At 44.4% G+C, this 21,509-nt stretch overlaps 1 protein-coding gene across 1 annotated transcript in view; it reads right to left on the reverse strand.

Moving 5' to 3' along the window:
• The window catches only part of DBX2 (developing brain homeobox 2), a 48,698-nt gene that overhangs the window by 12,417 nt on the left and 14,772 nt on the right, over positions 1 to 21,509 (reverse strand). The window contains exon 2 of the mRNA XM_069230078.1: positions 15,794 to 15,886. Coding sequence (XP_069086179.1) covers positions 15,794 to 15,886 — 93 coding nt within the window. The remainder of the gene's footprint in view (positions 1 to 15,793; positions 15,887 to 21,509) is intronic.

Consider the following 21,509-nt stretch of genomic DNA (forward strand, 5'->3'; position numbering starts at 1 on the left):
CACCCTAGGGACCCCTCACTCAGCACAGACACACTGCTTGCCAGCTTGTGTGTGCTGATGAGAACAAAACGAGTAAGTCGACATGGCACTCCCCTCAGGGTGCCATGCCAACCTCACACTGCCTGTGGCATAGGTAAGTCACCCCTCTAGTAGGCCTTACAGCCCTAAGGCAGTGTGCACTATACCATAGGTGAGGGCACCAGTGCATGAGCACTATGCCCCTACAGTGTCTAAGCAAAACCTTAGACATTGTAAGTGCAGGGTAGCCATAAGAGTATATGGTCTGGGAGTCTGTCAAAAACGAACTCCACAGCTCCATAATGGCTACACTGAATACTGGGAAGTTTGGTATCAAACTTCTCAGAATAATAAACCCACACTGATGCCAGTGTTGGATTTATTAAAAAATGCACACAGAGTGCATCTTAGAGATGCCCCCTGTATTTTACCCAATTGTTCAGTGTAGGACTGACTGGTCTGTGCCAGCCTGCTGCTGAGAGACGAGTGTCTGACCTCATGCGGTGAGAGCCTTTGTGCTCTCTGAGGACAGAAACAAAGCCTGCTCTGGGTGGAGGTGCTTCACACCTCCCCCCTGCAGGAGCTGTAACACCTAGCAGTGAGCTTCAAAGGCTCAAGCTTCGTGTTACAATGCCCCAGGGCACTCCAGCTAGTGGAGATGCCCGCCCCCTGGACACAGCCCCCACTTTTGGCGGCAAGTCCAGGAGAAATAATGAGAATAACAAGGAGGAGTCACTGGCCAGTCAGGACAGCCCCAAGGTGTCCTGAGCTGAGGTGGCTCTGACTTTTAGAAATCCTCCATCTTGTAGAAGGAGGATTCCCCCAATAGGGATAGGAATGTGACCCCCTCCCCTTGGGAGGAGGCACAAAGAGGGTGTACCCACCCTCAGGGCTAGTAGCCATTGGCTACTAACCCCCCAGACCTAAACACGCCCTTAAATTTAGTATTTAACGGCTTCCCTGAACCTAAGAATTTAGATTCCTGCAACTTACCGAAGAAGAAGACTGCTGAGCTGCAAACCCCTGCAGAAGAAGAAAGAAGACACCAACTGCTTTGGCCCCAGTCCTACCGGCCCGTCTCCTGCCTTCTAAAGAACCCTGCTCCAGCGACGCTTTCTCCAGGACCAGCGACCTCTGAATCCTCAGAGGACTGCCCTACTTCCAAGAGACCAAGAAACTCCCGAGGACAGCGGCACTGCTCCAAAAGAACTGCAACTTTGTTTCAAGTAGCAGATTTAAAGACCCCTGCAACTCCCCGCAAGAAGCGTGAGACTTGCAACACTGCACCCGGCGACCCCGACTCGACTGGTGGAGAAACAATGCTTCAGGGAGGACCCTCCGGCGACTCTACGACTGTGAGTAACCAAAGTTGTCCCCCCTGGGCCCCCACAGCGATGCCTGCAGAGGGAATCCCGAGGCTCCCCCTGACCGCGACTGCCTGAACTCCCTTTCCCGACGGCTGGAAAAGACCCTGCACCCGCAGCTCCCAGCACCTAAAGGAACGGAACTCCTGTGCAGGAGTGACCCCCAGGAGGCCCTCTCCCTTGCCCAGGTGGTGGCTACCCCGAGGAGCCCCCCCTTGCCTGCCTGCGACGCTGAAGAGATCCCTTGATCTCTCATTGATTTACACTGCAAACCCGACACTTGTTTCTACACTGCACCCGGCCGCCCCAGTGCCGCTGAGGGTGTACTTTTTGTGTGAACTCGTGTCCCCCCCGGTGCCCTACAAAACCCCCCTGGTCTGCCCTCCGAAGACGCGGGTACTTACCTGCTGGCAGACCGGAACCGGGGCACCCCCTTCTCTCCATTGAAGCCTATGTGTTTTGGGCACCTCTTTGACCTCTGCACCTGACCGGCCCTGAGCTGCTGGTGTGGTAACTTTGGGGTCGCTCTGAACCCCCAACGGTGGGCTACCTTGGACCCAAACCTGAGACTTGTAAGTGATTTACTTACCTGACAAAACTAACAAAAACTTACCTCCCCCAGGAACTGTGAAAATTGCACTGTGTCCACTTTTAAAACAGCTTATTGTGTTTTATGTAAGAAGTATACATGCTAATGTAATGATTCAAAGTTCCTAAAGTACTTACCTGCAATACCTTTCAAATGAGATATTACATGTAGAATTTGAACCTGTGGTTCTTAAAATAAACTAAGAAAATATATTTTTCTATAACAAAACCTATTGGCTGGATTTGTCTCTGAGTGTGTGTTCCTCATTTATTGCCTGTGTGTATGTACAACAAATGCTTAACACTACTCCTTTGATAAGCCTACTGCTCGACCACACTACCACAAAATAGAGCATTAGTATTATCTCTTTTTGCCACTATCTTACCTCTAAGGGGAACCCTTGGACTCTGTGCATGCTATTCCTCACTTTGAAATAGCACATACAGAGCCAACTTCCTACACTGATCCTCACAGTTCTTTCTTGTGTGCCTGCAGATGCAGGGGAGGAGCTCCTCCACTCCAAGGGACTTTTTCTTGGCGACTTGCAGAGCATTGGCAGTTCTCCAAGTTTCTTGGAGGCTGCAGCGGCAGGACAGGCCAGTTGATCCATGAGGGTTGGGTGCAGCAGGCAGGCCAGCAGGTTTGTCACCAAGTCAGTCATGCTCTTCAGTTCTCGGGTTCAGCAGGCATCTTCTCCTCTTCTCCTTTTGTGTCCAGTGAAGATCTGAGGATCAGTATCAGGGAGTGTTAAGGGGAGTGAAGGGTAGTAGCAAATGGGCTACTTACCCTTGGATTCACTACACCCCCTAGATGACCACTTCCTGTGGAGGTGGGCATCACCCTGTCCAGAGTCCCTAAATTCCACCACAGGCAAGATGGTGGAATTCCCTAAGTGGTGTCCACTTCAGGTTGGCCACCCTAGGGGTGCTCCCAGTCTGGAAGAGTGACACGTGTCCTGCATAACTAATTTTTCCACCTGTCCCGGTGCCAGATGGCCCTGAGGCAGGGGATTGGCATCTTTCTCTGAGGAAGCTCAGTTCTGCACTTAAAAGGCGGTGGGCTTCCTTGAAGCTCCTGCCTTGGAATGCAGGTCATCTTGTGGGAATGGGTAGGTAACAGCCTAGCCTGGACAAGCTTTTGTTTCTGACCTCTCAAGAGGAAAGGCGCTCCCACTGGGAGATCATATTCTCAATTGTTGGTGGCAGGCTGGCCAGAACCGCTCAGTGATCTCACCAGCAGTTAGTAGGTTTTTTAAGGGGCACCATTAAGGTGCCCTCTGGGTGCAAGTATTATTAAATACATCACTGCAACTTGTGAGGGTTTATTACTATGAGATGTTTGGTATCAAACATCCCTAGGTTCAGAGAAACCATCACGTAGTTGGGTAACTCATAGTGACCAGTGTCCAGCACAAGTATGTAAAATGGCTTCTCTGTACACTTACTATATCTAATAATCGACAAAAACATAGTAGGGGCATATTTCCTCATGCATGAATGCCCTAATTTGTAATATACCGCACCCTGCCTTAGGACTGAAGGCCTGCTGTAAGGGTGACTTACAGATATTGCAAACAGTGCTTTAGGTGACATAGCACACAAGTGTGTGTCAATGTTGTGTTTTCAATTTTGGGAGCACTTTGTCAAGCAGCCTGCAATGGTAGTCTGCATAAGGTTAGTGCTGGCTGCCTCAGAGTGGCACAATTTGTGCTGCAGCTCTGAGGGGCCCTTTTCAGTACCCATGCCCTAGGTACCAGGAGTACCAGTTACTTGGGGCTTACAGGGGGGCTAAAGGGCCTGGTCACTTGAAGATCAAGTGACCAGGTGTCTCATTTTAGGTAAGGAACACTGGCAGTAGAGACCTGGTTAGCAGGAACCCAGTGCACTTCAGTCAAAGTTGCATCTAAAAAACAGACAAAAAGTGGGAGAGTACTGCAACCAGAACCTAGCTCCCTACACAAGCCCCACCAGCCAACAGCCCAGGAGACTCAGCCAAACCTGGGAGAGTATTCCTAGTCTGTCAGGCATGGAACGTAAGGGGGCAGGATGCATGGTTGCAGGGCCTCCTCTGCCTCACATCCTACTACCCAGGTCGTTTCCTTTGGGAATCTGACCCACCTCAACAGTTTTAGGACCCCATTTAGAATGCTGTTTGTCTGCTTTTTCCTTTTCTGTGAATGGGAGGTGTCCACCTCTGCTAACCCTATCTTAGCCAGGGCAACCCCCAGCTTACCCAAAGAGGTTGCCCACAAATGGAGTAACCCCACCATGACCAACAGGATCAGGTGATCTAGCTTGCTATTTGACATGGGGTCAGACCACCATGCCAAGGACAGTGCAGCCACAAAGGCTAACATTAATGCAACTTTTCAGAAGTACAGTTACTCAGTAGATCATCCTTCATAATCAGCTTATAAAGCCCACCATAATCTTACACCTGACTTCCTTTTAACCAACCACTTAGTGCTTTCATTTAAAAGTCTTACAAATCAACCCAGGATTGAGTCATAGTTTTGTGAGTCTCCCTGAACCTGACTCAATAAACCTCAGTGGTGAGTCCAAAGCCCTCAATCAGGGTGCCCTTCATGAGTCCATAGAACCTAACATCTGCCTCATTCATTGTCAGGAGTCTATCCCTGCATTTTCCTGAGAACATTTCCCAAAGGAGAGACCCCCAGTGCTTTTTGTTAACCTACCAGGAAACACAGACCCTCTCAAAGGCAATGAACCACTTAGTGATATCATCACCTTCCTCATATTTGGGGACAATCCCTTTGGATGTTTTAGGGTTGAAAGTTACCTCTTTCTCCCTATTTAAAGTATTGGTGCCACCAGAGATGGGACCTAGGCCCATATCAATTATTTATTTTTCCATTTCTAAGAGTCAGACCTCAAGGGCCACCCTCTTGGCTAGGATGTCGAGTTCTCTGTCTGGATCCTCTAGTATTTCTCTGGAGGAGTCTGGCTGACCTCTAGGTACAGTCTTGCGGTTGAGGTTTCCACTGTTACCATCTCCCTCAGGAGTACTGGAAGGGGAACACTCCCTATGAGTAGTCTCAGGAGAAATCCTTAAGAAGTGGTCTTTTTTTTCTTGGCCAGCTGCTAGCGTGGGTATTTTCTCTGTTGGCACGGTGGCTTTGAAAAGGGGTCGCCATTTTTTCAACATCAAGGTCTCGAGGGTCCGTAGTACAACCACTACGCCTGGCCACCAACAGGTTGTGATACCAACATCTTTCCATCCAATCTGTGAATATGGATCCAGTGCAGGATTTACATTAGACCATCTAACAACAAAATGTGCAATTAGAGGCTATACGTAGCAAAAATGCTGCACTACGACAAGCCCTAATGACCCAACATGCCACTGATTTACCTATACTACCAGCAGGAACTCTGCGATTTGATGGCAATGCAGAGAAGGTGTGTGAATTCCTCGATTCCATGACTGTGCATTTTGCCATCCTTCCAACCCAATTCGAGAGGGATATACTAAAGTTGGATATATAATTAATTGCCTGGTCTTAGACCACCTTAGCCTGGACTATGCCTTTAGTGTCTTTGTTGGATCCTTGTCAGGATAATTATTTTCCGATAAAAATTCCGATCGGATGTTTTCTTGCCCAAATTTAGAATACTCTGCGGAGGGTGCCTTATGTGAGATTCAGTAAAAGTCTCAAGAAGTAACCCGATTCAGACGACTGGCTACAGAAACTCAGTGGGCTGAACGTACTCTTCTTATTTTGTTGAGACGTGGCCTAAAGGAAAAATAAGAGATGAGTTGGTACATGTCCCATGACCTACCACCCTAAATGATGCAATTGAAACCACGCTACACACTGAATTTAATTTGAAGGCCAGGAAAAATGAAAGGCAAAATAAACAAGGGAGTTTTTTATCCTCTGCTTCAAGATCACTACCCCCTCTGCGAAATGAAATACAAAAACCTGCAGATTGCCTGGAAGAACCTATGCAAATCAGCATGAGGTTCCTTGACCGAGGAGGAAAGATTAAGGCATCATAGAAATGGTCTTTGTTTATATTGTAGTGAACAAGGCCATTTGGTAAAAGAGTGTCCAGTATGTCCTCCAACCAAGCTGTCAGGAAACACCTTAGTCCATCTCTGGAGAGAAACGAGAGATTGGATGTATGGAAGCTTCCTCAAATATCTGTTTCCTGGTGTGTTCCAGCAAATGCAACACAGACATTCCTATTCTCTATTGGCCTGTAGTGGGGTTCTGAAAAATCGCTGTTTACTATGGCCTTCCTAGATTGTGGAGCCACCATCAATTTTGCAGATGTTACGTGGGCATCAACTTGCCAGATTCATATCCATCCTAAGGATAGGATAGAAGTAATTCATATGATTGATGGCACTCCCTTGGTTTCTGGTCCAGTTACAGAGTGTTCCACAATGCTGCACATGTCGACCTATAATCATCATGAACAAATCAGTTTTACCATGATTAAATCTCCCAATTATCCTGTCATTCTAGGACTTCCATGGCTGTGTTTACACAATCTATATCTTAACTAGGCAACTCGTACTATTTCTGTGAGTTCAGTTAATTGCAACCAATGCTGCTTGAAGGGTCCACAAGAACCAGTTGGTTGCGTTGGGGCTAGCAAAGAGATGCAGACTCCTCTTGTGGCTACAATGGCAGCTGTCCCGGCACCGTATGAAGAGTTTCTTGACATTTTTTAATCTCCTAAAGTGAAGGAGTTACCACCAAACTATTCATGTGACTGTGCCATTGAGTTAAAACCTGGAAATGAGATTCCCTTTAACAGAGCATACTCCCTGTCCGAATCAGAGAAAGAAGTCCCATGGCAGTACCGAAAGGAAAACTTAGAAATCGGGTTCATTGTGCCTTCTACGTCACCCACAGGGGCTCCTATATTCTTTGAACCTAAGAAGACAAAGGATGTTAGACCCTGTATGGACCTGAGGAAGCTGAATGAGATAACCATTAAAGATAGATACCCGCTTCCGCCTATTAGGGACATTTTGGAAGCTGTTTGAGGATCTAGTGTATATACCAATGTGGAACTTAAAGGACCATACCATCTGTTACGCATAAAGGAGGGTGATGAGTGGAAGACGGCCTTTTGCACTCCGTTTGGTTGCTACGAATATACGGTCATGCCATTCAGTCTCTGTAATGCTCCTTCAGTTTTCCAGCGACTAATGGATAGCTTGTTTTCTGATATACTCAATCTATTTGTCATCATATATCCTGATGATATCCTAATTTTTTCCAAGAATCAATCTGATCTTCGCTAACATGTTTTAAAGGTATTACACAGATTACGGAAGAATCATTTAGCCTGCAAACCAGAAAAATGCATGCTTGAAAAGACAGAAGTGAAGTACTTAGGATTTATTCTAAATGCCACTGGTGTTGCTATAGATCCTAGTAAAGTCGCTGCTGTTCTCGACTGGCCTGCTCTATCAACTGTCAAGATTTTGCCAATTTTTATTCACGGTTCATTAAATATGTTTTACCTATTTTTCCGAAATGTCTTGTCTCCTAAAGAAGGAGAATCTAATCCATGGGTTCCAATGGGATTCTCGAACTGAGAAGTCCTTTCAGTCTCTAAAGAAGAACTTTACCTGTGCCTCCATCCTTTGACATATTGATACAGAGAAGCCCTTTTTGTATAAACTGATGCTTCTGAGAATGCACTAGGGGCAGTCCTTTTACAAGAACAAGATGATGACTCTCAGCAACACCCCATGTTTTACCACTCGTTCCCTAGCACCCGCTGAACAAAATTATTCAGTGTTAGAAAGGAAGTTATTGGCCATGAAGGAGGCATGCACTGAATGGAGACATCTGTTGCTTAGAGCCATGTTCCTTTTTAAAATTAGAACAGACAATAGAAATCTTGATTCTTTAAAAACCATTCAATGTTGAAACGGTCGCAGGCTCGGTGGGCTTATTTTTCTCAGTTTGCCTTCCATGTAACATATATTCTGGGACCTGCAAATAAGATGACAGTTGCTCTCTCCCGATGATTCCCTGAAGGAACTACGATTCTTCAACACACTATGCTACCTCCTGACAGAGTGCTTCTGAATATGCCCTCATTTATTGAACAAGTACAGTCACAGCAACAAAGAATACCTCCACAAGAATTTGAGAAAAAACCCTTAAGCACCAAGGATGGGTTGCATTTTTATAAGGATTGTCTCTTTGCACCTACCACAGATTGACAAGAAACTGTTCTCCATTTATGTCATGACACTATGTTTGCGGGCCATAGAGGTTTTAAGGATACTTTGGAATTGATCTTTCGACATTTCTGGTGGTCATCACTAATACAGGACACTAAGAGCTATGTTACGTGGCATCCAACCTGCACCTAAGCAAAAGTATCTCACCAAAGACCTATGGGATTACTTCAACCGTTACCTGTAGCCTCTGGTCTCTAGTATGCTATTGGGATAGATTTAATTGTGGATTTACCTCTCTCTCAGGGTAAAACAACCAAAATAGTTGTGGTCAACTCCTTTTCAAAGATGGCACATTTTTCAGCATTGACAAAGTTGCCTTATGCCAAGGAAACAGCCAAAACTTTTCTTCAAGATATTTGCAGACTACATGGCGGTCCAGAAAAGATTGTCTCTGAGCATGGCCCTCAGTTTATAGCTCATTTTTGGAAGGATTTCTGGAGTTTTGCTCAGTATTAGGTATATCCCATGCTTTAACTTCAGATTTTCACCCACAAACCAAAGGGCTCAATGAGAGGACCAAACAAACTCTCTAACAATATTTGAGATGTTTTTGTAGTGCCACCGCTGATAATAGGGGTTCTCTTCTTCCTTTTGTTGAGTTTGCTTTTAATAACAGTGCTCATAGTGCCACTAAGGTCACTCCTTTCTTTTGCCTTCAGGGGTTTCATCCCAAATCAAGACCTAAGATAATGAGTAGATCTACATCTGTTCCTACAGTCTCAGAATTTTTTGTCTAAAGGATGAAACAAGAAAACAAAGAGCTAAAAATCTACAGTTAGCCAGGGACAGGATAATAGCATATTCCGATGAACGTTGATGTCCTGAACCTGATTATCAGGTAGGAGATCAGGTATGGTTGTCTTCCCAGTTTTTGCCTTCAAAGGGTGGGAATGCTAAATTCATCCCCCAATTTTTGGGTCCTTTTTCTACAACTCAAAAGATTAGTCCTGTCACTGTGGCATTGCTCCTTCTTGATATTTGGAAAGTCCGTTCTCCAGTTCATGTTTCTCAAATGAAACATTATGTTTTGATACATTGTCTAGGGTACCACCACCTCCTCCACCCATAATGGTCGATGGCAACCCGAGTTTGAAGTATCCACTATTGTGGATTCCTGTAACTATGGGGGGAAGCTGCAATATCTTTTTTGATGGAAAGGGTATCCTGTTTCTGAACAGTCCTGGGAACCTGCCTCTGCGGTGCATGCCCTTGCTCTTGTCCATAGGTTCTATCTTAACGATCCTGCCAAATTAGGAGCTTCTGAGAGGACGTATACTATCAGGCATGCCGTGTTTTGGCTTAGGAGCCATACGCGATGCACCTTAGCAGCCACGCTGCTACTGCAGTGCGCTATCCACAGCTGTCCTGTGATGGCACTTACCTGGGGCGGTTGCAGGAAGCATTCAGGATCCAGAATAATGGAGGCAGGCTCCACCATAGCTTAATGTGCATGTTTGTGTCCTCTGGGGTCATTTTGTGTGCCCTATGCAACATGGATCTTTCCCATTGAAGTCTAGGGGATTTCCTAATACAAGAGGGTGGTGTATTACTCCCTGTGGGAGGGCTTCTTGGTCCTGTCACTATCTGTATGTAAGACAGTGAGACTTTGGCTTGAGTGAGTCACAAACATTTCTGTTTTGTGTCCACATTCCTAGTTAGTGCCTTGTGTTTCTGCTAGTTTTTTTGTGCTTTTCTCCAGGTTGGTCTTCTCAGAGTTTCCATCCTCTGCTCCTTGTGATTCCTCTGGAGGTTTTTTTTTCCCCATAGGCTTTTTTCCTCCTTCAGAAGTATTCCTTTTTTCTTGGTCATCTGCTAGCTAGCATGGGTATTTTCCCTGTTGGCACAGTGGCTTCGAGAAGGGATCACCCTTTCTTCAACATCAAGTTATCCAGGATCCGAAGTACGCCACCACGCCTGGCCATCAGCATGAGCCTTTCAATGACTTTGCAGAGATCTGCTCAGAGTCAGTTGACCTCAGTAAAGATCCTTTTCTCCAACACTTATGTGGAGGAGACAATGATGACCATTATCTGACCAGCCAAGGAATGCATCCAAAAGTTGTAACCCGATGGCAGTAATTCATGTGTGGTTGGCAGGGCCTACACTACCCCCATTGTGTACTTGTCCATGCACGTTTGCTGTGTGCTTCTCATGGTCTATCTTTCCCCATGTTGGCAGGCCAAGTTGCTCTGAGGCCTAAGGGTTCACTATGAGAGTTGCTCCCCCCCATTAATTCACCAACTCAAGTGTTTCAAGAGCCTCCACATTCTGGTCACTGTCACCCATTCAAATATCCTCGGAGGATAGCCCCTTAATCCTTAAAACACATTCAGCCTGTGCCTGAGGGCCAGAGCTATTTTCAGAAATATTCCTGCAGGAGGGTCAAGGATCACTCACGATCCTATTGCCTGTGAGGGGCCCAGCAGTATGCCCATCAGGTCTGCTGGTCACGTTCAGGTGCTGCCAGAACGTTCCAAGAGCACACCCACTTCCACTGCTTAATTTGTAAAAAAAACAGAAGTGCCATGGCCTTTGTCAGGAGGGTGCTGCAGATTGCACCACCCATTGTCCCTGCCAAGGCTGCCAATGCCAGTACCAACACAATTCCTAACCATCCCACTCCTACAAGCATGACAATTGAGACTGTTACAGGCCCCCAGAGCTATAAGAATAGGTTGGGTGGCATGTATCATTCATTTTCAATGTATATTGAATCAATAAACAACTATGACTGTTCTCATTAATAAATTAGACAAACAGTTCCACCATATGGCAGGCTATCATAAGTACTGGTGTTGACAATTAGGTGCCAGTACCAAGCACCAGGAACCACCAGCTCAAATTAAGCTCTGCCTATTTTCACTCAATTTATTTGCTTTCAGCGGCCCATCCGCTCCCAGAGGCCTGATTGCACCTGCCTTGCTTCGCCTACTACCTGGAGCACCTGTCATGGTAGCAGGAACAAAAGTTTTGGGGACCTCTCCCTCGACAGAAGAAATCTGGACATTTCTATGGCATTAAAGACCAGAAAATGGTAACCAAGAAGTACAGCAAGTATTATATGGCGAAATATATAAAAAATACAGGAAGGTTTCATAGCCTTTCCAAAAGATAAAAGCTGTTTAATGTTCCTTAATTCCTGTAGTAACACCTACCAAGCATAATATGTAGTTATCAGGAAGGCTCTACTTTCCGACTTCTTCCTTACAGCCTTAAGTAGGATAAACATACCTTTCTCTGATGGTTGCGGAAGCCTGACATGGGTGTATGGCACAAGGTATTTCTTCAGGGAACTCATCCCTCATGTCGTACCATCTGACCAGATTGTGTAATTACATAAATTCTCATATTACATGACAATGGAAAACAATGTAGTTTTCATGATTGGTGAATTGAGGAATCTCAGCTAAATTTGGGTGAGAGAAACAAAAGATTTTGTTTTTTCCCATAATTTTACATTAGATACATAGACGTTCCAACAAATAGCGAATTGCTACAATCGGTTTTGGCATTCATGATGTTCTGCTGGCTTCTGATCGTAGATTTCGCTTTTTTATCAGTATCTTGAGACAGAAATCTATCGCCATTGCTGAGTCTAGCATGACTTTGCTGAAGACCACAATTCCTTTACAGGGGCCAAACTAACTTTGATAATAGCATAAGCGGTTTTACACTCATAAAAATAGCCTGTTTCTGCTTTAAGAATCGGACTCTTCAATGTATGTGTTTTTTTAAATAAGTTCTCTTTCAGGCTCGAGTTAAAATAAGTATTGTGGTGAAAAGCATAAAACCTTGGAGCTGCAATGAATACAATATGACAAATTTCACAAAAGCAATTTAAAGCTGACATCTGACTACCTTTTCATTTTATTAAATGCACTTTTGGTAATCATAAGTCAATTAGATGTGTTATTACCATGACATCTCTACCGGTGGCCCACTGACGAGAGCTAGCAGGGCTGATAAATAGTGGGTAGATTAAGGATAGGAAAGTCCTCTTTTCCCAGATAAGACTCCTCGCCTGGGTGAAATTCTAACTACTCTAGAAAAATCTGAGGAATCTTGGTAATTTCACTTTACTCTTGTGATGTGAAATTACCGAAAATTACATGATTATGCCTGTTTGCGTGATTTGGACCAAAAATGCCTACCCAAGAGCGCAGGATAGGAACAGAGCATGAGCGGCTGCTGACTGCTTCTGTTCCTCTTCTGTTGCATTCAGGGCTATTTTGGATCCACATGTGCATTTTGTGCTAAGAAAATCGAACTAAATGAATGGTTACGACCCCTACGTAATTCTGTATAATCTCATGCAATTTTGCTGTAATCTCACATAATTACACTACTGCAAATTACACGAGGTAAACCCACCCCTACTTGTGCCACCTGCCATTTGATGCTGATAAGGACGATAGGTCCATCCATCTCTTAAAATCTATGAGGAGTCAAGAGTACAAAAAGATAATGTGCCTCCATATAGCCCTCCATACCTCATTTCTTCCATTTATTGGTGCTATAGACAGCAGATGTCTTAGTCTGCCTAGTCCATATGAGCATTCAGCTTATTACCTGTTGGCAGGAAGTGGTGAGAGAATTTTGGTTACATAATGAGGCCTCCACTGGAAAAAAGTAAAATGGTTTAACCAGGTTTACAGCCACATTACCATAGGTGAGAAGCTGGAACCAGCTGGGTTCATCACAATATGATGACTACATTGACCTCCATATGGTATAGAGATGTCCATGCCCACAGCCCTGAAGTATCAGGCATTGATATAGCTCGCCACATACAATTACGGGAAGGAACTGTAGGGGGATCCCACTCACTCAGAGTACCTGGGCCCTTGACAGTCGGAGTTTGGGCCGGCAACACCTGAAGCAGAAATCCAACATACGAATCAGAAAGAGTGGCAAGAGACTTGGAGGACATGCAACTTGGTGGTAAGAGGGGTCTGTGTGGCGACCTCTGATGACTTGTATTATTTTGCTCTGTAGCTAAGGATGTGTGTGGAAGGGGATTAGTGAAGGGAGCTTGCCCTCTCCATGCGGTTTTACTCATAATTGTCTGTGCTGTTACTGATTTATCACATGGTAATGGCAAATCATATGTGATTTTACGGTTACCCAAGTTCCTTGCAACTTGTAATCAGGCCCGCAGCGTCCATCTCCCATGGGTAAGAGACATAAAAAAACATCAACTTACTGGTGTGGGCCCTTCAATATCATTGTGTGGTGAATGACACTACAATCCTTCATATCAAAATCACATCTCATAGATACAACAATTGCTCTACCTTCTTTAAACAATCCAGCTCAGCCTGTTTTTCGAATGAGATCAGTCTGACAGTAAATCATGATAGTCATTTTCCTAAAATTAATGTGAGTATTTTCTACTAGAAACTCTAAATCAGACCATTAACAAACTGCCAAATTGCAGTCAATCAATGCTCCAAAAATATAAAGGGAGCACAGCTTCGAAAGTGCTACGTGACCATAGAATGACAGCATAGTGCCATACAACGCATGTAACACACATCTAAGGGTGTCTATTGCATTCCGTTCTGATTTTTTTGAGTCAGTAAAACTTCTCATGCTTTTCCTGCGGGTCAAACCCACATGATAAAACTGAATCCAGCAGAAAAGAAGCTTCATCAAGAACTGATAGAAAGACAGACTAATCCTGTTCACTAACACCGACTATACAGAAGCAACGCTACACCAAATGTGGATAAATTCATCTCGAAAGGCTAAGAAAGCGTTTTGCAACAGAAATTCTTAAACACCAGCTGCCCTCTTTTTGGACTGAGCTGAATGCTGCAATGTACAGGGCCTGCTCGCATTAACGCTACGGAGGGCATGCTTCTTAAAATGCATTTCTGAAAAACAAATGAAATCTGTCCTTTTCCGATTTTTGGTGATAAATGTCTTCTTAATTTGTGCAACGGCCATCATGCGTCTTCCTGTGGGACCACCTCGAAGGAGCGAGTAACGGGTTTAGTCACGGTTTCCTTTTAATAACTGGGCTCAATGCCTCCCATTGCACGGACAATTAATAGGTCACTCCCAAGATAGGAGTGTATCACTCCTGGTCAGAGCACAATGTCCGGCTCGATAATGGGCTCCGCGCATTCAGCAAGTCCCTGTGTGCACTCGGTTCATACACTAAGTCCCTTTTCAGGTAGACGGCGCTATATGGGAAGATGAGCTAAAAAGAGTCTATAAAAGTCACTTTCTTTCATTGCTTTATTCCACAGCCATCGCGCTCTAAATGGTGCACAGAATTTGGCTTGGAATGTGGCACAGAGAAAGGACTAGCGCACAGATCCCAGCATTATGGCGACACAAAGGGGCAGCTGACCCTTGTCCAGGCTTTTTCAGCCTGCCATGGTTCCTAGAGTTCATGCGCACAGTGAAGGATTGTGGCGGGGTCGCGTGTGGATGAGTAAAGTGAATGCGCTCATTGGTCACAGAGCTGTCCTCCATTGTGGGCTGTCCCGGTCCTTGTAAAACGCTCTGTGGGAAAGTGTCAGCCCCCTGAAGAGATACCCAGAAATCTTGCAGCTCATTAAATGGCCAGCACTTAATGCTTGCCTAGACAAGACTCCTTTGGACTCGCCCACGGCTTTCCCTAAATGCCCTCAGTCCCCACACAAGCGAGAAGCAGCAGCCCAACCATTCATGCATCTCACAGAGGGTGTACTGTGAAAGACCAGAGCATTATAGATTGATACTCTGGCCTTTCATAATGGACGCCTACATTTTCATCGTATCCCCAAATTGTAATTATCTATTACATTTATGGGAATCGTTCAGAAATTCTCCTTCTTCAAACTATGAGTGTGGTATAATGTGGGGCCCACTGATGGAGAGTGCATTTATGATGTGGCGCTCCGAGGAATCCGTAACAGTGACTGTGTGATATAATGTGGGACACACGGATGGAGAGTACAGCAGGGGTCACAATTTATGGTGTGCCACAAAGCGAGGCACAAGGAGGGAATGTGCAGCAGCAGAGTGTAGCACCAATGATGTGGCAGTGTAGTGCCCAGTGATGAAGTACGCAACATAGTCCAGATGTATGGTGTAGTTCAAAGTGGGTGTGAGACTGAGTGGGACCTTCCGCTTAATTTGTGTGTCACCCAAATTTGCTCGGCTGCATCCCATACCCTGAGGGAGTGAGAGGGAGGGGTGGGCTTTTTCAAATGTCCTAAAGTCTGTTAGGAAATATCTTTTTAGAATGTTTAACAATTACAACATTATGTGCTATCCTTAAATCAGACGCCATTTTCCTTTTTATCTGCGGGGTAACCCTGATACAGAGGGATCTTGTAAAGTGAAAGGCAATCTGGCAGCTTCCTCTTGGCGCGGGACGGGGCCAGGCTCAAGCCGCAGAAATCCTTCCCAATTGTTCAGGGTACTTAAGTTTGATAAATCTTCGGAGGCCTCCTGAATGGGAGCCGCTGTGATTTTTATTGAGGAATTAGCTCTCTGCCATTGCACCCCCAATTAGCTTTCCGTTGCACATTAAACCCTGCAGCTAGGGCTTAGAGACCAACTCAAGCATCACTGATGAAGCATAAAAACTTACTTGGAAAAGCAGTGGGGGAGGCCGGCTGCTGCCAGGACCCACCGCAGCAGAGGCAGAAAGGAGAGCAGCCCGGGAAGCAGGGCTTGGAGGCCGCTGGAAATAGAGCAGAAGAACACGCACGTAGTCGATTATTACAGCTTTTAGTTTCCACAATATATTCACAAAGAGTCGCACATAAAGAAAGCCACAATAACGGTTTATTTCCTAAATTTGATTTGTCTACTTAACAACTCATCTTAAATATTTTTATTATCAATCGTGAAGCGCAGAATATACCATGTATTTGTATCACCGGTTGTTGATATAATATTCTCGTATCTAATATCCCGTATCAGTTTATGGTTAAAGGGTATTGTTTGGTGGAAGATAGATGCATGAATCTGGCGAAACTGAATAGCCCAGGTGTCAAACTTCAGAGTCAGTTCATGTCTTGCGCCAAGGGATGAGAAGATGGCTTGCAGAGATATGAGTACTCTGAGGGCCACAGGTTTAGGATCAATACGAGAGTAATAGTGCTATTTCAAATTATCATACAATAACTGGTCATTCAAATCAGTATTGTGTCGTTAAATTGTCCACATTCTCCATTGCTCTCTTTCCTACCCGTTCAATACCTTTTGTCCTACTCTTCTTCATCATAGCCTTTACAAAGTGAGGTACAGTCCACCACCTAGGCGGGAAAAACCTCCTGTTTCTACATGCTGTATCCGGCCTTCCTCGTCTCCCGCAGGGGTGATAAAAAAGGATGAAATCCCATAGTGATACTGCAGCTCCAAAGCTCACCAGCGGTGAAGCATTCACAGCTCCAAGAGGACAGCATGAGAAAGATTATAATCCACAGAGATAAGTATTGGTGGTGTTAGCCTAGGTGCTACCTCCACGACCCTCTTCCTAATCCTTGCAAAGGGTGGTGTTGCAAAAGACACACATGCTCCCGAATGACAAAGATTAACATAATTTGAAATTGCTTATTAAAACAGGAGCATACAAAGCACAGCAACACACAATACAGCATCGTCTGTTGCAGTGCGCTGCATTAACTCCTGACCTAAAGGATGTTGTACATCCACATTAATGGAAAGTTCTCTGCATAAGGATTCGTGTGAAAATAACCAGGAAATGTTCAAATTATGGTATCAGGCAGTTGACAAGCCGACCAGAAACGTTCCCTCTGTACTAAAATACATGTACAGTAGTCTGAAGCCCAACATTCTCAGGTGACTGTGGCATCGACATAGAAGATGTCTCAACATTCTTTTAAGTTGCTGCTGCACTATTTTTCTAAGGACAATAGTCTTCATGTGGCACGGAAGACTGTGTCACTCTTCACCTGTCAGCGTTTCTGGGATGTCCTGTGAATTTGCTATTAGTGGTCTTGAAAGACTGAGAATGTGCCAGTGGTAGCTCACCCATTTGGGCTTTAGGCTCTGCCCTCCGTACTTTGGCCTTCTTCTTAGAGCAGTAGTGTATAGTTAGTAATATACCTTTATCACTACCAGTATAATGGAAAATGATATTGACCCTCGCTGCTGCCTAATGCTGTAAATCTGTCCGATGGCTGGTGCTGGCGCAGAGAGGTACCTGCATCAGCCATCAGACAGGTTGTCCAGGGGTGGTGAAGTCATGCCTCAGGGCCCCCCAGTTAGTGAACTCTGCAGCGTCAGCAGGACAGGTAGTCCTGGGCATTTTAGGCTCACGCCTTGCAGTGTCCAGGGCTACCTGTCAATCAGATTTTCACCTCACTCTCTCTGGTCCCATCACAGGGTAGGGGTTGTGTCAGGAGCCTCACTGATTCCACCACATGACTAGCAGGGAGAGGGCGAAGTGAAAAAGAAAGAAGCTGAGAGCTGATGCTTGCAGAGTGCAGACTTCAGCCTCCAGTCTCCTGCATCAGAGCCTGAGGCAAGAGGGATCTACTTTCCTGCCGCGAGGGCCCCTCCAGCACTGGCAGCTGAAGCAGACCAGGGAAAACAGCTGAAGGAAAGTAAGCGCTCACAAATGTGTGTATGCTTGCCTGTGTGTTTGTGACAGCGTGTCCCTGTGTGTGTGTGTATGTGTGTGAGGTGAAAGTGAGTAACAGAAAGTGAGTGAGAATGAGTGGCAGTGAGTGACAGTGTAACACTGAATGTGAATGGAAACCTCAGAGTGAGTGAGAATACGTGTGACTAAGTAATGGAGAGTGAATCAGAGTAAGAGTAAAAGCGAGTGGGTAAATTTGACTAAGGCAGTGAGAATGAATGTGGAGAGAAAGAGTTTGACTGTGTGTGAATGGCAATGAGGGTGAGTGAATGAATGTAAGTGAGCATAAGTAAGTGAAAGCATGAGCGAGGGATCATGTGAATGTGTGTGTGTGCATGTGTGTGTGTGTGTGTGTATATAAGTCAAAGTTGAGTCAATGAGAATGAAGTAGAGGGGACTGAGTGAGAATAAATGAGAGTGAGGTTAACTGTGAGTGAGTGAGAATGATTGAGAGACTGGGTCTGTGAGATTTTGTGACAGCAAGAGAAAGCGTGAGGCAGTATGAGAGAGTATGGAGGACTGGAAGTGAGGGAATGTGAGTGAGTGAGAATGAGCATAAGTGAATACATTTAACTGACCACCAGTGAGGAGAGTATCTATGTGAGTGTGTTATGCTTGGAAATCTGCTGCTAGAGGTAATTATTGACTTACCAAGTCACTAATAGCAAAATGCTTGCATAGTGGATGTAATTTGTGACATAAAGTTACCCATGACAATATGCTGGCTTTGGCACCTTAAGTGTAATTCTTCTAATATGAGGCATCTCTGTTAAAATGCCAGCGCTGACATGCTAGACATAATTCTTGCAAATAGGCACCCTTGGCAAAATGTTTGTGCTGACATACTGGAGGTAATTCTTGACATAAAACAACATGCTGGTGCTGGTACACTAGAGGTAATTCTTAACATATACCTGTGGCAAACTACTGTTGCTGGCATAGTGAACGTAATTCGTGGCATAAGGAGCTTTCATGAAAAACTTCTGCCACTGGCATTTGGAGGCACATTGGAGGTAATTCTAGGTACTTTGCAGGTGGCATACTGGATATCATTTTTTGCATAATTCCAACCATGGCAGACTAGACATACTTTGTTTTCATAAGGAGCTTACATGGCAAATTGCTTTTACGTTGTCCATAATTCTTAGTACTTGACTTAATTCGTGGCATTAGTGGTACTCTTCTAAAATTCCTGGCACACTAGAGGTAATTTTTGAAATATGGGGCACCCGTGGTAACATGAGGATGCTAAAATACAAGACATATTTGTTGGCATTAGGAGAACAACCATGACATATGGGGTGGTGGGAGTTGGAAACTACGTTACAATTCTGGCATTTACATAATTGAGGTCATTTTTACCATATGGACATCATTGAATATGATTTCATAGCAAAATTCTGACATATTGTAAATAATTCTTGACTTAAAGGGGAACCATGGCATGTTAAGAATCCATAACAAATTGCTGTCCCTGGCACAATTGAGATACATATTGACACATGGGATCACCCACTGTTCATAGTAAAAAAATGGGTCAATTCCTGGAGAGTGTTGGGATTTACTGGCAGGCACAGCAAGCCAACGAAGTTTGTTGTGCTTTTGAGTGTCATTTTAGAGTCTATTAAACAAATTTAAGTTAAAAATGTGCTTTAAAATACACAGTTTGATACTTTTTCAAAATGTTCTCATTGGGACCTAATACAAACCCTCCTAAGAAACGTTGGGCTTGTTTGTTTCACTTGCTCGCTTGAAATCAGGGCAAGTATTATGCCCCACGTCACCAGCTGCCCACTGAATCAGCTTTTCCATGTTTTCTGAAACTTCACTCAAACAGCATCAATCTCTCCTGTCCAATGCGTGTGCCCAAAATGTACCCCCATCCTCAGAGAACGCAGACTGCTGCCTCCTCCAATCAGGCTGCAGAGAAACTGGTGTTGGTTTGGGTTAATTATAATAAGAACAACTGGCCACCCAATAGGAGAATTGGTAGTTTTATCCAACGGTGCATTTAAACTGTTGCAAGAAGAGAAACATTTGACTCACATCAAAAAGGCAACTGCAGCACTATCCATCATGGTTTGCGCCGGATGAGTGCGATGAAATCATGTGCATGACCTTCCACAGCTTTCATGCATATTCAGAAATAAGGACACACAAGCCAGTACACCTGCAGACATCCGTGCATGACTGACGCGGAAGACAATACTAAGAAGCAAGCGTTACCCTCTCACATCTCTAGCACACTCTGGAATGAAGAAGCCAGTCAGGATCTCAAAGAGATTTAGAAGAAACTGCATCAAAAACAATCCACCTGAATGTGCGTTGCTTTGCCATGGTGGCCCTTCCAGAACATTCATGATTCTAGATCTGCTCAGATCAACAGTAACTTAAGGTATGAGTTCAACTCTGGAAAACGCTCAAACACAGGCGCTTTCACTGTATAGCCTAGTGTGTTTGCGTACCAGCTTTTGAATATAATGACTGACCAAATAGTTTTAGAATAGTATTTTAAGTATTATATCAGCAAATAAATCTTTTGTCTTCAGCATTCTTGAAAAAATCGTATTCACATAACATTGGATGACATCGTGTTCTTGACACTCATGATGAAATAACGAGAATGACAAAAAATGCTAAAGCGTTATTTTCCTAGGAGGCTACCTTCTCAGTCTTTGCCCTGACCAGACCCTCTGAACTAAGTACAAGGTTGAAACACATCAACTTCTTTAAATCAGATGATTTGTGCTACAGAGCAAGGATACTCATCCCCCGGGCAAGAATGAGCGAGTGAACTACCCACTCGCAACAGAAAACAAAACCCCAATTCTTCATAACTAAAGGGAACCTTGAAGTGGAACAACTTTGAAAATTGGGACTGACTACCCAAAAGCATAGTTACTTTTCCAAACAAAGTTGTTTATCTGTGTTGAATTATGTACCACCTTTGCTCACACCAGAATAGACACCACTTGTGCAGCGCACACCATTGAGATTTTCACACAGTGATTCGCATTATGCATTTTATGAACAGACTTGCTATTGGTCGAATTTGCTGGTTAAGAATCCTGTTTGTTTGATTGCTCATTCCTGGTCATTTCTAGCAACCCAAAGAAATAGTATTGATATACGCACAAACTAAAGATGCTTCAGTCCATATTTAAGAAATAAGTTTAGGTACTGAGCGGGCCCCGGAGGTATACACATAAAGAGCCCAATCTCCTCGGTCTTTATTTGGGTGAAGCACTCTTCTTTAATATTACCCTAGAGATTACTATTCGATTACTTGCCAGTAGCTACCTCATCATATATCTGAGGATGGGGATGAAGAAGAAATACAAGGATGTAATAATGTGACGTATCTGCTTCCTTTACTTGTGAACATGTTGGTAATCTACCCCAGGTCTACCGATTATTTGTTTAATGCTCTCAAACAAAACTGATGGTCTTTTTATAGTAAATATTTATGGCAACCTTTTGAAAATAGCCTTCGGGGTTATTTTTTTTTTTAAGTTGGTTCAAATACAATTGCTTCATATTAGCCTTCCTGGTGGGCAGGCTTTGGTTCTTGTAAAAATGTGGATTTTTCATTGTACTTCGGACAAAAAATACAAGAATGCGTTGTGCTTTCCTGCCGCGAACCGGAAACCAAGAATAGGGCAAAACGAGGTGAATGCAAAACGCAGAGGGACCCAAA

This window comes from Pleurodeles waltl, chromosome 4_1 (assembly GCF_031143425.1).
Source record: "Pleurodeles waltl isolate 20211129_DDA chromosome 4_1, aPleWal1.hap1.20221129, whole genome shotgun sequence".
Classification (NCBI taxonomy): Eukaryota; Metazoa; Chordata; class Amphibia; order Caudata; family Salamandridae; genus Pleurodeles; species Pleurodeles waltl.